Source organism: Scyliorhinus canicula, chromosome 11 (assembly GCF_902713615.1).
Source record: "Scyliorhinus canicula chromosome 11, sScyCan1.1, whole genome shotgun sequence".
In the NCBI taxonomy this organism is placed as follows: Eukaryota; Metazoa; Chordata; class Chondrichthyes; order Carcharhiniformes; family Scyliorhinidae; genus Scyliorhinus; species Scyliorhinus canicula.
In genome coordinates this window covers 41,622,072-41,640,069 of record NC_052156.1, presented here as the reverse complement: position 1 = coordinate 41,640,069, position 17,998 = coordinate 41,622,072, and the positions used below count along the sequence as shown (strand labels likewise).

The 17,998-nt window shown below is 46.1% G+C and overlaps 1 protein-coding gene across 1 annotated transcript in view; it reads left to right on the top strand.

The window, feature by feature from the left end:
* The window catches only part of dnah12 (dynein, axonemal, heavy chain 12), a 385,091-nt gene that overhangs the window by 18,242 nt on the left and 348,851 nt on the right, over window positions 1-17,998 (top strand). The window contains exons 2-5 of the mRNA XM_038812830.1: window positions 2,377-2,546; window positions 3,433-3,523; window positions 4,929-4,955; window positions 8,297-8,486. Coding sequence (XP_038668758.1) covers window positions 2,377-2,546; window positions 3,433-3,523; window positions 4,929-4,955; window positions 8,297-8,486 — 478 coding nt within the window. The remainder of the gene's footprint in view (window positions 1-2,376; window positions 2,547-3,432; window positions 3,524-4,928; window positions 4,956-8,296; window positions 8,487-17,998) is intronic.

Below are 17,998 nucleotides of genomic sequence, written 5' to 3'. Positions count from 1 at the left end.
AAAGCAGCCATTTGTCATCACCCTGTTTCCTACAGTTCAGCCAGCTTTGAATCCACCTTCTCAAGTTCCACTGTATTCCATGTGCATGTGTCTTCTTTAAAAGTCTCCCATGTGGGACCTTGTCCAATGCTTTGCTGAAATCCATGTAAACTACATCAACTGCACTACCCTCATCTAAACATTTAGTCATGTGCTCAAAAAATTCAATCAAATTTGTTAGGGCATGACCTCCCTCTGACAAAGCCATGCTGACTATTCCTGATCAAAAGTGAAGATAGATTCTCTTCTTCAGAATTTTCTCCATTAGTTTCCCCAGCACTGACGTGAGACTCACCTTGCCTGTAGTTCCCTGGCTTATCCCTACAGCCTTTTTTAAATAGTGGGACCACATTCACAGTTCTCCAGTACTCTGGCACTTCTCCCGTGGCCAGAGAAGAATTACAAATTTGGATCAGGGCCCCTGCGATCTCCCTCGTCTCCCACAGCAACCTGGACTTTTCTCCACTTTTAAGCCTGCCAACACCTCAAATACCTTGTCCCTCCCGATGACACTTGTTCAGTAACCTCACAGTCCCTCTCCCCGAGTTCCATATCTGCCTCCTCATTCTCTTGGGTGGAGTCAGATGTGAAATATTAATTTAACACCCTACCAATGTCCTCTGGCTCCACCCACAGATTTCCCCCTTCATCCCCAATGGGCCCTACCTTTTTCTTAGTTATCCGCTAAAACCCATTGATATCCTTATAGAATATCGTGGGATTTTCCCTACTTTTACCAGCTAGAGATTTCTCATATATCCTCTTTGCGCCCCCTAATTGCTTTCTTAAGTTCTATCCTGCGCTTTCTATACTTCACTAATGCCTCTGTTGATTAGCACCCTTGTACTTATTAAAAGCTCCTCTCTTCCTTCTCATTATACCCTGGATATCTGTCATCCATGGTTCTCTGGGCTTGTTACTCCTTCCTATTACCTTCGAAGGAACATGTTAGGCCTGAACCCTCCAGATTTCCTCTTTGAACACCCCCCACTGCTCTTCGTAGATCTCCTCATCAGTAACTTGTTCCAATCTAGCTTGGCCAGACCCTGCCTTATTTTACTGAAGTCTGTAATGTGTCTCTTTCCTTTTCTATAATAAACATAAATTGCACCATGTTGTGGTCGCTATCACTAAAATACTCCTCCATCATTACATCAACCACCTGTCCGGCAATGACAACATAGACTGCTGATTTAAATTCAGTGAGTATTGAGAAGTGTAAGGTATTTAATTTTGTGGTTACCCTCCCAGGGGTTTCACTTACACTTTTCAAGCGGACTTTCAACCAAGAACATTCTTGCGACAGTTGCTGTGAATAATAGCTGCTGCTGCTGACCTTCTAACTTTGATTTTCTAGGGGAATTAAAAAAGAAATCATAACTGCCAGCCTGATGAGTCCAAATATTTTTAAAGCTTGTCTGATGCTCTGGCCACTCAGTCAGGAAAGTGACAAGAGTTCCATTTACATCACTGAGCCCAGGTTACTCCTAGCCCCTGGACCTCAGTGATTGGCACTGTGTGCACCCACATCTCCCTGGCCCTGGTTCCAAGATGCTGTCTTTCAGATGAGGGGCGGGATTCTCCGCCGCACCACATTACTGCCCCGACTAGCTGGCGGGATTCTCTGTTACGCCAGCCAGTCAACGGGGATTCCCATTGTGGGGCAGCCTCACGCTGTCGGGAAACCCCTGAACACCGGCATAACGGAGAATCACACCAGCGGAGAATATCGGCCCCTATGTCAAATTTTTTTTTTCTTCTAAATTTAGAGTGCCCAATTAATTTTTTTCCAATTAAGGGGCAATTTAGTGTGGCCAATCCACCTACCCTGCACATCTTTGGGTTGTGGGGGCGAAACCCACGCAAACACGGGGAGAATGTGCAAACTCCACACGGAGAGTGACCCAGAGCCGGGATCGAACCAGGGACCTCGGCGCCGTTGGCAGCAGTGCTATCCACTGAGCCACCGTGCTGCCCACCCCTATGTCAAATTGAGGTCAATTCTGCTCTCTCGGCTGGATGCAAAATTTCCTATGGCATTCTTTTGATGAAGGGCAGACTAATCAACATAATTGAAAATAGATTATCTGATCATCATCATATTGCTGTTTCTAGGAGTTTCCTGTGTAAACATTGCCTACCACAGTGACTGCACTTCAAAAATACTGCATTTACCGTTGGGAGGTCCAGAGGTCATGAAAGATGCTAAATAAATTAAAGTCTTTCTTTCTTAGTTACACTTTTGTACATTAACGTTTTAATAGTAAGAATAATTTTTAAATGATCTTTGGGAATATTCACATTCTTTTGAATTAGATTTTCTTTTGATTAATTTAGATGAAGGCCTCAAAGAAAAGTGCCTGTGCACCAGAAACTGATAAAATTCGAACTCGACTGCCTCCTATATTTCCTACACCTGAATCAATAGTGAACAATGAATTTTCTACAAGCAAACTCATGCGTTACAGTTGGCACAAGTATCAGGAGCAGCTACTCAGCAAGATTATGTAAGTTGTATGTTCTAACGTATAGCTTTTATTGAATAAGGAGTAAATAGTTTCCTCAATTTCAGCAACTACGTATTGCCTCTATCATGTAATAGTTGGGATACTTTGGAGGCAATATTCAATTTTTATAGTGGAAGCAAAATGGTATGTGAGGTAGCGGCCCTGGTAATATACCCCACCTGATTTTCCTTTCCAATGATCCATTACTGTTTGCGCTCCTAATTTCATTTCCACTGGGTTTAAACTGATGCCATTATTTAAGAAAGGATATATTTGCATTGAAGGCTTGAATGAAGGTTCACTAGATTGGTTCCTGGAATGGAAGGGATGTCCTGTAACGAGAGACTTAGTAAATTTGATCTATATTCTTTGGAGTTTAGAAGAATGAGAGGTGATCTAGTTGAAATATATCAGATTCTAAAGGGGCTTGACAGGGTAGACAATGAGAGTTTGTTTCTTGTGGGCTGGGGAATTTAGAACATGGGGGCACATCTCAAGAGAAAGGAATGATCATTTAGAACTAAGAGATAGAGAATTTCCTTCACTCAAATGTTTGTAAATCATTGAAATTCTCTATTGTAGGTGATTGTGGCTGCTCCTTCATTGAGTGTGTTTAAAGGTTGAGATAGCTGGATTTGTGGTCTTTTGGGAAATCGAGGAATGTGGGGGCAGGGCAGAAAAGAAAAGTTGAAGCCTAAGATCAGTCAGAATTATATTAAATACTGGACCCATATAGTCTACTGTCACTTATGACCTTATTTTCATATGATGCCCAAAAAGACCATTTCATAATGATTGCAGGGTTAAACTTATAGATGCACCTATAAGATACACAGAATATACCATCATCGTAGGCTTAATATTTAATCATTTTTATTATTCATAGGATTGATGATGCACGTCGGATTTATGAAGAAACAATGCATGAACTTGAGATGCAGGATCCCATTCCTCCTGAACCTCAGTGGCCTTCTACAGTGAGTGTTTGCCTTTTGATACAGGTCTTCAAAAAACTGATTTAAAGCTGTTGGTCTTGCTTTTGAATTGGCTTTAGCTGAACAGATCAATTTACTATCTAATATAAACTGAATTGAAGTGATGGATTAATGTGAACTGGGGTGCCAATGGATGCAAATGGCTGGGCACAATGTGATGACTGTCCCCAAGGAGTACTATTGATGAAGATTATGACTCTATCCTTGGGAGCACAGCCAGTTTTGTAGATGAAGGAAATTTTGAAAGAATGTAAACAATTGCAAAAACCTCAGCCTGAAGAGTTTCTGGGCACTCTAAGTCATTATGGGCATAGATCATTTAGGCTTAAAGTTCCACAGTCTTTTGCACTGTTTTATTTCTTTTTGCCCAGATTGCAATGTGATCTGTGCAGAAATCATGCAGAAATTTCATGTTTAAATGCTCCTTTGTTTAGCTGACTGAGCAGTTTATAGGGAACACTGCAGCATATCTATTCAGACTGCACAATTCAAAATCAGCTCAGAGAATCATGAATCTAGGCTAAAATATCACGCTGAAACCTAAACCTTTGTGAGAAGTTGATGATTTCGCGGTAGCACTCTTGCCTCTGAGTCAGAAGGTTGTGTGTTAAAGTTCCAGTCCAGGACTTGAGTACAAAAACATAGCTGACACTCGAGTGCAGTACTGAGGCAGTGCTGTAGAGTCACTATCTTTTGGAAAGAGCATGAAACTGAGGCTGAGGTACATGTAAACAATTTTGTAGCACTATTTCAAAGACGAGCAAGAAGATCTTCACCAGAGACACGGGGAAATAATTATCCCTTATTAAATTTCACCAAAAATGATTATTTGGTCATTATCAGATTGCTGCTTGTGGGTAGCATGCTGTGTGCAAATTGCTGCACTTCTACATTACAACAGTGACTACATTTAAAAGTATTAAATTGGCTGCTTGTACTGGGGGTGTCTTGTGGTCATGAACGATGCCATGTAAATGTAAGTCTTTCCTTTTTCAAATACTGGAGATATTAACAGACACAAAAATAATTTAATTATTTATATTTGATATTGTGAAATATGTATTTTTGAATTAAAAAATATGTGGGTTAAATTCTTATTTTGGTTATTAGCAATTTCAGCTACTGATGGGAAATAGATCAAATAAAAAGCATAAGAAAATATTTTTATTTTTAGAGAATTGCAGGGACAGGGTGGTCGGGGAACAGAAATACTGTCGACACAAATAGATATAGATGTCAGTTATGTTGTGAAATTGTCAATAATATATATCTTGTTAATTCTAATTGATTTTGAAAATTTCTGTTGGTGTGGTAAACATTAAAGAATTATTGAACAGACACATATATATATAATATATATATACATTCTTATTTCTCCAACTTGCAGATGAACAGCGAGGCAAAGCAGAGAAGGGTAAGTACTGATTTTCATTGGAAAATGTTGCTTCCAAAGTAAAAAATTGTGAAAATTAAGCTAAGTACATTTGTTCCAAAGCTTATAGCTGTAATGTCTTGCTTGGTGTTGTTCAATATAAATCACTGACTTGTCAGTGGCCCGGCTACATGACACCGTTACAGCCACATTATGCTTAATATATGATGTAGGTACCTGTGCTCACATGCATATTTACTTATCAGGCATTTACTATGTTCTGTTTGAAACTTTGAAGTATTTTTCTTTCGTCAACTGTTGGAATTGGTCACAATACACCTCAATACAGCTTCTAAGTTTATGTTCAGCAAGTGAGATTGATACTTGCCTTTATCTGATTGAATGCTGGGGATGTTAATACAATAAGATACATCAGAAGTGCCCTTGCGCTACATCTGGAATGTACTTGCCCTTTACCATAATGTGCCAACAGTAACATCTCTTTATTGGTTTGACTTTTTTTTCTGCTGGCCTGAAGCAGTTATTACAATTGATCAACGTGATCACTCTTATGGCTTTCCTCTCCATACAATGATGTTTCCATAATGTTGAATTTGTCATTTTCACCTCTGCTACCTTTTTACTAGATAGTGAATAAATATTAGCCAAAGAATTAAAGCATACACAGTGATCAAAAATATTATTACACTTCACATTCCATCTTGCCAAGTTACCAACAAACACACAAAGGTTAAAGTATCCATTAGTACTATATGAATACGATGTTACAATCCCAGTTGGTGTTTCTCCTCGATGGGAAAGTCCCAGAATGGAGTCCTGGCTCCATTAACCTTTAATTCTTTTAGGAAAAATGGAGGAACAGAATTACAGGAATGCCAATTGGCTTTAAACAATAAAAAAAACATTAATTAAACATTAAATGTTTGACTATAATACAATACTCCTTCACTCTCACTTACCTTCACAAACATATTGATTTCTAGGATAACCTATCACTCTGAAACAAATGGCAGATCCCACTCAATTGATCTTTTTTGGATTTCTCCTTGAATTACCCCAGATATTTGTCACATGGGTGTTTCCAAACTCCACTTTCAAAATGACACACTTTAAAATCTTCTTTCAAACAATGTTTCCATCAACTGTGTTCATCAAGAATCCACCTCCAGGTTTTCCAACTAGCTTTTCAAACAGAGTTTCCTCTCCGCTGTTTTAACAAAGATCTACCTCCAGGTTTTCCAACTTGTCTTTCAAGATGCCTTTTTGTTGAATGCTTTTACTCAAACGCCGAGATCCAGCCACCGATTGCTCCACAATTATTCGACTAACGTCTCGCAAACTGTAAGCTATCACAAACCTTAGAACCACTTCAGATATCTTTCTGGCTTCTCACTATCCAACTCCTGTCTCAACTCTGCCTATGACGTCACTGAACAGTACTCTGTTCTATTTCCAGTTTCTCTTTGGTTCTTTAACCTCCGACATCTTGGCAGCTTCCCTTCATTTTGCTAGTTTCTTCAACTAGCTGTTCTTTAGATTTCTGGCACTGGCTTTCCTAACCATTAATCCATTGTAAGGCTTTTCTTCCACCAACTGCTATGAATTCAGTTAGCCCAATCACAAAAAGCCTTCCTACCCCAAATGTGCCCCTGGTTGCTAATCAACTACTCATTTCTCCTCCAAGTTTTAATTTACTTTTTACATTGTAAACTCTCTCAGCACAATAGAAACACAGTTTTAACTGAAAACAAAAAACCCCACCTGTGTCTAACATGAATCTAACTATAGGTTCACCCTTCCTTGCACAGAACCATTAAATTAAATCCATTTAAATCTAAACCTTATTTCTGCTATTTAACAGTACAAATATAGATTACTTAAAACTACCTCTGTTTTCCTGATGATGAGTATTGAGATCACATGCCCAATGGTGTCTGGTTTATCATAACTAACTCATCTAGATTCTCAATTATCCACATTTGGCAAGTTGCTTGCTAACTGGACAACACTGGCCTGACTCCATTTTTTAAATACATATAATATTAGGTATTATGTGGGATTGTGATGTGACTAGCTGGGACCTCAACTGTTCATTATATTCATTAATGGTTTAATGGGAAAAATATAAGTAGGATGAGGGGTACAAGCATAGTTGAAAATGAGATATTTTAGGCTTTTAAATGAAGGGAAGCAATGACAAATTGGAGATGCTGTAGGAGGAGTTATAGAAGATGTGAGCAGAGCGATTAAAATAATTCTAATTGGCACTGGAGTGACTGGAATAGTAGGACAGTGTCAGCAGCGAGATGGAATCTATGTGAGAGAAGACCAACAGGGAGAGAGTTGGGGAGGCCTAGCTTCAAAATGGCAAAGACATGAATTAGGATTTCGGAAATAGTGGAGAGGTAATAGCAGAGAGCGGCAAAACTTTGAAGGCCAAAGAAAGTGGTCTTAGCAGTTCACCAGATGTGAGGAAGAGTATGAGCTCCAGATTGATCAAGAGACTTGTTTAAACACTTTGGGTTTAGACTATGGGGACAATTCAGGAGGTTAAAGCAGTCCACCATGAACTCAATAGTTGTCTTTGATTTTGCTGGTATTTATCAAGAAGATTTTTTCGCTTGTTCAAATCTTCATGTCAGGTGGCAGGATGGCAATGATTCTAGGGGTCGGTGGAGAGGTGGAATTGAATGTCATTAGTGTGAGTGTAAAATCTGACATTCATTTTCCTTTTTAAATTTAGTGTACCCAATTATTTTTTTCCAATGAAGCGTGGTCAATCCACCTACCCTGCACATCTTTAGGTTGTGGGGCTGAAACCCAAGCAGACACGGGGAGAATATGCAAACTCCACACGGACAGTAGTCCAGTGCTGCAACCCGAGTCCTCAGCTCCATAGGCAGCAGTGCTAACCACTGCGCCACTGTGCTGCTCAAAAGCTGACATTCATACTTCTGTGTAAATATGAAGAGAATGCAGCAAAGGAAAGTTAGGATAAACCAAACGTACTGCCTGGGCACAGGAGGGTGACATTATACTGCCTACATTGAGGCAGATAGACTGGAATAATAGACTAATGCACAAATGATGTCTAGGCTTGTAAATACTTGTGACTTTGTCAATAATTCACTGATTTGATGTTGCCCTATTCTCTCTCCTGCCTTCTATTAATAAGAATTTTATAAAGAAAGCATAAATGCAAAATAAAAAATGAAATTACAGCTTTGGGATTACTGTAATGAAATATGAGGAAGAATTCTTGTGTAGTTTGTAACAGAAGTATGATGAAATAGTAATTACTTCTGAAGTTCGGTGTTTGTCTGAAGTATATCTCCTAATAAGTAAGTTCTATGTAATTTCAGTTAAATTATCTGTTCATGAAACGATGTGTGGAGAGTAGCCCTGTGGTACCAATCCAGAAGCAGTGGCTGGACTCTATTCTGACTCTGGTACCGCGCTCACTGAGAGAAGGAAAGGTGAGAGAGATCATTGTAAACGAACTATTTGCCGAAGTCGTTGAGGACTTTGAAAACAGCATGAAAAGATTTCTAGGTATGTATTTTCTAACATAAACAGCATGTAAATATTTTCATTCTGGAGACCATTTAATTGTTCAATAGATAATAGAAAATACAATGAACTGATCACTTAAACTGTGCTGAATATCTGTTTATGTGAAGAATGTCCATTTGAATATGTTGGGTACGATCAGCTATGATGGAGCAACATCAGAACACTTTGAGATCTGCATCGGGATCAATCTGGTTTGCTTTCTGGCACTGACAGACTTTGGCATTTCCCTCTCTTTGTTGCTGTCAGTTCATCTACATGGGGTGTCGACTTCCATACAAAACTGTCAGATCCAAGACAAAAGTGTGCCAAGTACCCAAGAGAGAGTTTGCCGACGCTGACAATGCTGCACTAGCATTCCGTACCAAGGGATACCATCATCAAATGGACAGACTCTTAGGTCTGTAAAAAGTTTGGTTTGACCACGAACATCAGTAAGACAAATGTTGTGGTTCAGGACATCACAATACTGCCATCCATCAGCATTGCTACTGGAGGTCCATTGATAGCTCCACATACTTAGGCTCTACTATCATTAGCAATTTGTCACTTGATGCTAGAATCAATACATGCATTGCAAAACCTGCAGCTGTTTTGTACAAACTAAATAGGCTTGTGGAACAACATAATCCTGACTGAGAACACCAAACAAGTTAATTAAACCTGTGTTCTCAGCACATTCCTCCACTGTAATGAAACCTGGATAACATATGCTAGGCAGGAGAAAAGGCTGTTGTTGGAGAAAAAGCTGAATAGTTTCTACATTTGCTGTCTTGGAAGTATCTTTGGCATTTCTTGGCAGGGCAAGATCACCAACTTGGAGCTCCTGGAGAATGCTAATTACATCAGCATATGATCATTTCTAAGCTAATGATGTGTGCACTGGCCTGGTCGTGTTCATTAAATGGATGACAGCTCGAAATTCAAACAACATTGGTGAACTGGTATGGGGTCATGGTCTCCTAGGTTCATAAGGACACCCAATAGTGAGATATGAAGATAGCAGACATTTTTTTAAAATATAATTTTTTAAAAAATATATAATTTTTATTGGAATTTTTACAGAAAATATAAAACATAACGACAAACAATGAAATGCAACAAAATAACCCATAATAACTGTATCACCCCCAGACCGTATCGACGCATGTATCCCATCCCCCACCCCCCCAACCCCAATGAACAACAAAAGAACTTCAAAATAAATTTAAATTAAATAAACAAACATAGTCATCGTCTGCCCCCCCCACCTTTCCCTCCCCTTTCCCCCCCTCCCCCCCCCCCCCCCCCCCCCCCCGGGTTGCTGCTGCTACTGTCCCAGTACCCTATCGTTGAGCCAGAAAGTCGAGAAAAGGTTGCCACCGCCTAAAGAACCCTTGTACCGACCCTCTCAGGGCAAATTTGACCTTCTCTAGCTTAATGAAACCCGCCATGTCATTGATCCAGGTCTCCACGCTTGGGGGCCTCGCATCCTTCCACTGTAGCAAGATCCTTCGACGGGCTACTAGGGATGCAAAGGCCAGCACACCGGCCTCTTTCGCCTCCTGCACTCCCGGCTCCACACCGACCCCAAAAATCGCGAGTCCCCATCCTGGCTTGACCCTGGATCCCACCACCCTCGACACTGTCCTCGCCACCTCCTTCCAGAACTCCTCCAGCGCCGGGCATGCCCAGAACATATGGGCATGGTTCGCTGGACTCCCCGAGCACCTGACACACCTGTCTTCACCCCCAAAGAACCTACTCATCCTTGTCCCAGCCATGTGGGCCCGGTGCAGCACCTTGAATTGGATGAGACTAAGCCGCGCACATGAGGAGGAATAATTAACCCTCTCCAGGGCATCAGCCCATGTCCCGTCTTCGATCTGTTCCCCCAGTTCCCCCTCCCACTTAGCTTTCAGCTCCTCTACTGACGCCTCCTCCGCCTCCTGCATAACCTTGTAGATATCAGATATCTTCCCCTCTCTGACCCAGACCCCCGAAAGCACCCTGTCGCTCACCCCCCTCGCGGGAAGCGAAGGGAATCCCTCCACCTGCCGCCTAGCAAATGCCTTTACCTGCAGATACCTGAACATGTTCCCCGGGGGGAGCCCAAATTTCTCCTCCAACTCCCCCAGGCTCGCAAACCTCCCATCAATAAACAGGTCCCTCAGCTGTCTGATGCCCGCTCTGTACCAACCCTGAAATCCCCCATCAATGTTCCCGGGGATGAACCTATGGTTCCCCCTTAACGGAGCCTCCATCGAGCCCCCCACTTCTCCCCTATGTCGCCTCCACTGCCCCCAAATCTTGAGGGTAGCCGCCACCACCGGACTCGTGGTATACCTCGTAGGAGGGAGCGGCCACGGCGCCGTTACCAGGGCCCCCAGGCTTGTATCTCCACAGGACGCCCTCTCCATCCGTTTCCATGCTGCCCCCTCCCCCTCCATTACCCACTTGCGCACCATCGACACATTGGCCGCCCAATAATACCCCGAGAGATTGGGTAACGCCAGCCCCCCCCCATCTCTACCCCGCTCCAAGAAGACCCTCTTCACCCTCGGGGTCCCATGCGCCCAAACAAAGCTCATGATGCTGCTCGTAACCCTTCTAAAAAAGGCCCTAGGGATAAAGATGGGCAAACACTGAAAAAGGAACAAGAACCTCGGGAGAACCGTCATTTTGACGGACTGCACTCTACCCGCCAACGATAGCGGCACCATGTCCCACTTTTTAAATTCCTCTTCCATCTGCTCCACCAGCCTGGTAAAATTAAGCTTATGGACAGTCCCCCAACTCCTGGCCACCTGCACCCCCAGGTATCTGAAACTCTTCACTGCCCTCTTAAATGGGAGTCTCCCAATTCCCTCCTCCTGATCACCCGGGTGTACTACAAATACCTCACTCTTGCCTAAATTTAACTTATAGCCCGAGAAGCCCCCAAATTCCGCTAACAGCTCCATCACCCCCGGCATTCCCCCTTCCTGATCCGCCACATACAACAGCAGGTCGTCCGCATACAGCGATACACGATGTTCCTCCCCACCCCGCACCAGACCCCTCCATCTCCCTGACTCCCTCAACGCCATAGCCAAAGGTTTAATCGCCAGTGCAAAGAGCAAGGGGGACAGGGGGCATCCCTGCCTGGTCCCACGGTAGAGCCTAAAGTACTCCGATCTCCTTCCATTTGTAACTACACTCGCCATCGGAGCCGCGTAGAGCAGCCTCACCCATTTGATGAATCCCTCCCCGAATCCGAACCGCTCCAGCACCTCCCACAGGAACCCCCACTCAACTCTATCAAACGCTTTCTCCGCATCCAGCGCCACCACTATCTCCGCCTCCCCCTCCACTGCCGGCATCATAATAACATTTAGCAGTCTCCGCACATTCGTGTTGAGCTGCCGTCCCTTGATAAATCCTGTCTGATCCTCATGTATCACCCCTGGCACACAGTCCTCTATCCTGGTGGCCAGGATCTTCGCCAGCAACTTAGCGTCAACATTGAGGAGCGAGATAGGCCTGTATGATCCACACTGCAAGGGGTCCTTATCCCGCTTTAGGATCAGAGAGATCAGTGCCCGCGACATTGTCGGGGGCAAAAACCCCCCCCTCCCATGCCTCATTGAAAGCTCGCACCAACAGGGGGCCCACCAGATCCGCATACTTTTTATAAAATTCCACCGGGAACCCGTCCGGCCCCGGCGCCTTACCTGACTGCATTTGTCCAATCCCCCTGACTAGCTCCTCCAACTCTATCGGCGCCCCCAGCCCCTCTACCAGCTCCTCTTGAACCCTTGGGAACCGTAGCCTGTTCATGAAGCTCTCCATCCCCCCTCTCCCCATCGGAGGTTCTGACCGGTACAGTTCCTCGTAGAAGTCCCTAGAGACCCCATTTACTTCTGTCCCCTTCTGCACTACATTCCCACCCCTATCCGTCACTCCACCAATTTCCCTAGCCGCATCTCGCCTGCGGAGCTGATGCGCCAACATCCTGCTCGCCTTCTCCCCATACTCATATACCGTGCCCTGCGACCTCCTCCACTGTGTCTCCGCCTTTCTGGTGGTCAACAAGTCAAATTTGGCCTGCAAACTGCGCCGTTCCCCCAGCAACCCCTCCTCCGGTGCCTCCGCGTATCTCCTGTCCACATCCAGGAGCTCTCCCACCAGTCTCTCCCTCTCCTTCCTCTCCCTCCTTTCCCTATGGGCCCGGATGGAGATCAGCTCTCCCCGGATCACTGCTTTCAGAGCCTCCCAGACCATCCCCACCCGGACCTCCCCCGTATCATTGGTATCAAGATACCCCTCAATACTTCCCCGGACCCTCCTACACACCTCCTCATCAGCCAGCATCCCCACATCCAGGCGCCAGAGCGGGCGCTGGTCCCGCGCCTCCCCCATCTCCAGATCAACCCAGTGCGGAGCATGGTCTGAGATCGCTATGGCCGAATACTGTGCATCCTGCACCTTCGGGATCAATCCCCTGCTCAGGATGAAAAAATCTATTCGGGAATAGACCCTATGGACATGGGAGAAAAAGGAATACTCCCGCGCTCTCGGCCTCCCAAACCTCCAGGGATCCACCCCTCCCATCTGGTCCATAAACCCCCTCAGCACTCTGGCCGCCGCCGGTCTCTTACCCGTCCTTGAACTGGACCGGTCCAGTGGGGGATCCAGCACTGTGTTAAAGTCTCCCCCCATGATCAGGCCCCCTGCCTCCAGGTCCGGAATGCGGCCCAACAAGCGCCTCATGAAGCCGGCATCATCCCAATTCGGGGCATATACATTAACCAGCACCACCTTCTCTCCCTGCAGCCTACCCTTCACCATAATATATCTGCCCTCCTTGTCCGACACCACCTCAGCCGCCTCGAACGCCACCCTCTTCCCCACCAGAATCGCCACCCCCCGGTTCTTCGCGTCCAATCCTGAGTGAAAAACCTGCCCCACCCACCCCTTCCTCAGACGAACCTGGTCCGCCACCTTCAAGTGGGTCTCCTGGAGCATAGCCACGTCCGCCTTCAGCCCCTTCAGATGAGAAAATACCCTGGTTCTCTTAACCGGCCCATTCAGCCCTCTCACGTTCCAGGTAATCAGCCGAATCAGAGAGCAACCTCCCCCTCTCCCCCGCCGGCTAGCCATAGCTTATCGACTGCTCGCCCCAGGCCAGCTCGCCCCGCCTGACCCGTTCCCCATGGCGATAACGCCTCTCCTCTACCCCCCCGGCCCACGCCAGCTCCTTCCTGGCCATTCCAGCAGCAACCCGGTATCCCCCCCCCACCCCCCCAGGCTAGGACCCCACCTAGCCGCGACGCACCCTCCATGGTACTTCCGTGAGTCAGCTGACTTCTGCTGACCCGGCAGCTCCTGCCAAAACCCATCTCCTCCCGGCATGGGGTCATCCCCCTCTTGCCACACCTCCTTGGCACCGCTTCAGCGCGGGAAAGAAAACCAGTAGAGCCACGCCCCCACCTCCAGCTCCGCCCCCCCCCTGCCCCGCAGCGCGGACAACCAGAGGAAAGCCCGTGCTTTCACACTGCCACACCCCACCCTTCCGACGCAGCTCCTCAAAATCCAGTTTCACCCCAACCCCCGGCCCCGTACAGAAGAGAACATATAAAGCACATACCCCCAACGTTCCCCACATACCCCACACCCATACCCAACAGACAAACCCACCCGGAAACAGAGCAAAAAGAAAAGCAGCATAAAAAAAACACGTGTCAAAATTGAAGAACAGCAACAGCGAAAACAGCAACGGCCATAGTGTGTCCCCAGATCCTAGTTCGAGTCCAGTTTCTCCGCCTGTACAAAGGCCCACGCCTCCTCCGGGGACTCGAAGTAGTGGTGCCAGTCCTTATATGTCACCCACAGACGCGCAGGCTGCAGCATTCCAAATCTGACCTGCTTGGCATGCAGCACCGCCTTCGTCCGGTTGAACCCGGCCCTCCGCTTTGCCACCTCCGCACCCCAGTCCTGGTAGATTCGCACCACCGAATTCTCCCACCTGCTGCTCCTCTCTTTCTTGGCCCAGCGCAGCACACACTCCCGGTCACTAAATCAATGGAACCGCACCAGCACCGCCCGCGGGGGTTCATTTGCCTTAGGCCTCCTGGCCAGCACTCTGTGAGCTCCCTCAAGCTCCAGGGGCAAATGGAAGGACCCCGCTCCCATCAGCGAGCTCAACATCGTGGTCACGTACCACGGGAGATCCGACCCCTCCAGCCCCTCCACCAGGCCCAGGATCCTCAAATTCTTTCGCCTCGTGCGAACGTCCAGCTCCTCCAAGCGGTCTTGCCACTTTTTGTGAAGTGCCTCGTGCAACTCCACTTTCCGCACGAGGACCACGGCCTCCTCCTCCCGCTCTGCGGCCTGCTGCTGCAACTCCCGGATAGACACCACCTGGGCCGCCTGAGCTCCAAGCAGCTTGTTGGTAGTCGCATTCAGTGAGTCCAGCAACTCAGCCTTCAGCTCCGCAAAACAGCGCAGAAGAGCAGCTTGCTGCTCCTGCGCCCACTTCCACCAGTCCTCAGGTGTTCCGCCGGCCGTCATTTTGTCCTTCTTCCCCCGCTTTTCTTGTGGAGCTGCTGCAGCCTTTTCCCTTGCCCCACTCCAGGTGAGCACCATAAATTATGGGGAATGCTCCTCTAGACACCTTCCCCCACCGGGATTCGTCGAGACAGCGCCGTTTGGGGCCCTCAAATCGGCCCAAATGTCCTTAAGTAGCGGGAGCTGCGGTGCGGCTTAGCCGCAACTGCAAAGCCGGTTTTCTGACCGCTCCACTCCTAGTCCAGGCCATCCACTGGTGGAGAATCTGAGAAGGAGTGTTCCCACACGGGGAAAATTCCAAACAGCACCACTACGAGCCCTTAAAAGAACCCCAAAGTCCGAAAATAGTGGGAGCCACTGAACGTGCGGCTTAGCTCCGCATCACCGCTACCGGAAGTCCGTCTCCGCTTCTTCAATGCCCTTGGTGAGATCTTTTCACAGTTCTTCCCTCTGCTGCTAGAATTCAGCTTTCATAAAGGCCCTCAGGTCAGCTTGAGACCTATAAGCTGGCCCTTCCCCCGCTAGCATGCTTGCAGAGGCTTTTGTTTGTTGCTGTTCAGACAAATCTTGCACTGTTTCTGAGGGTCTGATAACCAAGAAACATCCTATTCCTGGGGGAAAATACTCCTTGAACATTCACCCACGCCTTTTCATCGAAATTCCAACCCGTGCTGCCCAAAAAAGAGCTCTTTTCTGCAACCTTAGGCAGGAGCTGCCTCGTGTGTGCTCACTCACTTCATGATGCACACCGGAAGTCCCAAGATAGCAGACATTGTCACTGACAACTGGGAGACAACCACTAACCACCCTGATCTCTGGAGACTGACTGGAGGGGCATGCCTGATGTACCTGGTGTTGTCAGTCTTCTTATTGGAGGGGTATGGGAAGAGGAGAGCAGTAATGGAAAGCTCAGTTGGCTGAGAGAAGGGCTCAGAGAAAAAAAAAGCCAACAAATCCTGCACTTTCTCAGCTGCTGTTTTCCTCTGCAACAAATGCAACAGAACTGGGCCAGGGTGGGGCTTCTGAGCCACACCAGGTGATGTTTAACACAGCTGACCACTATCGTGTAAACCATTATCTCATCAGATGGGAGGCTGCAAAAGGGATGTCTCTAACTGGTGTCATAATCACTTTGATATTTGGTTCCACCTCCAGGCATGCAGGCAACGAGGAGTGCTGGTAGGGCTGCCAGAGTCTGCATAATTAAAATTATTAGGTGTCACTGATCCCCACAACCATAAAGCTTTTACCCATGCCAAAACCTCATTAGCCTTCCTAGCCATTGTATTGGGCTGAACCAGACTATCACTAGCCCAACATTCTATTTGATCCGAAACTGAGCTTCTGATTCCATAGCCTCTTTATTATCAAGATACCTTGAATTCTCAGTCTTCTTCTGCATCCTTCAGCCGTGTTTAGCAGCTGTGCCTTTCGCCATGTGAATCAAACATACAAGCATTAAGAGCAAGAGTAGGCCTTTCGGCCCACCAAGCTTGCTCAGCCGCTTGATAAGATCAGGTTGATCTGATTGTGGCCTCAACTCCAGTTTCTGTCTACCTCTTATACCCTTTGACTCCCTTGGCATTTAGAATCTTTACAAAATCTAGACTATCTATAGATAATCTGCACTTTTCTCAGGAAATAGATCATGATTTCTCATTTGTGTGAAATAAACAATTACCTCTGCTATGAAAAACGCGATGAGTGAAAGATGAGGGCCTCACGGTAGCATGGTGGTTAGCATCAATGCTTCACAGCTCCAGGGTCCCAGGTTCGATTCCCGGCTGGGTCACTGTCTGTGTGGAGTCTGCACGTCCTCCCCGTTTGTGCGTGGGTTTCCTCCGGGTGCTCCGGTTTCCTCCCACAGTCCAAAGATGTGCGGATTAGGTGGATTGGCCATGCTAAATTGCCCGTAGTGTAAGGTTAATGGGGGGGATTGTTGGATTACGGGTATACGGGTTACGTGGGTTTAAGTAGGGTGATCATTGCTCGGCACAACATCGAGGGCCGAAGGGCCTGTTCTGTGCTGTACTGTTCTATGTTCTATATTGTTATATATATTGTATTTTACATCTGTTACAGTAATGTCATTAAAAGCCTGGGTTAAGTATATATTTGTTGCAGTAATATTACTAAATATTACTAAATAATCTAGGTAAAGGTACCCAGACTGTGTGTCTACTATTGCTGTAATTAAACAATCATAAAAGATGAGGCAATTATTGATTTTTTAAAATAAAAATGTTAATTTCAATTTTTTTTCATAATACTCAATACAAAAAAAGCAGAGAGGAAAAAAAGGCAAAACATCACAATCAAATGATACAGTATAAAAACAGAGAAAAAGACACAACACCTAATTAACTTAAATAATAAAACTAGCCCCAAACAACTGATGGTGACTAACTCCTTAAAAAAAAAGAAAAGGTTACCATCTTAGATAGAGCTTCTCCACTGGCCCTCTGATGATGAACTTGACTCTCTCCAAATTTAGAAATTACATTAAGTAAGGGCAGCACGGTGGCGCAGTGGATAGCACTGCTGCCTCATGGCGCCGAGGTCCCAGGTTCGATCCCGACTCTGGGTCACATGTGGAGTTTTCACATTCTCCCCATGTTTGCGTGGGTTTCGCCCCCACAACCCAAAAGATGTGCCAGGTAGGTGGATTGGCCACGCTAAATTGCCCCTCCACCTAAGCAATATTCGTATCCGGGCTGTCAACGAGGCAAAGGCAAGGACATTTGCCTTTACCCTGGACTGTATCACCAGCGAATTCAACAGACACAGATCCAAATCCACATGAATTATCTCCAACATGGTGTTAAAGAATGAGGCCCAGAAACTTATAGGTTTGGGCAGGATCAGAACAATGCAGATGGCTAGCTAGCCCAAGAGAACAACACTCACACCTATCCTCAACCCCAGGGGAGAACCCGCTCATCCTTTCCCTAGTCAGGTGCGTCCTA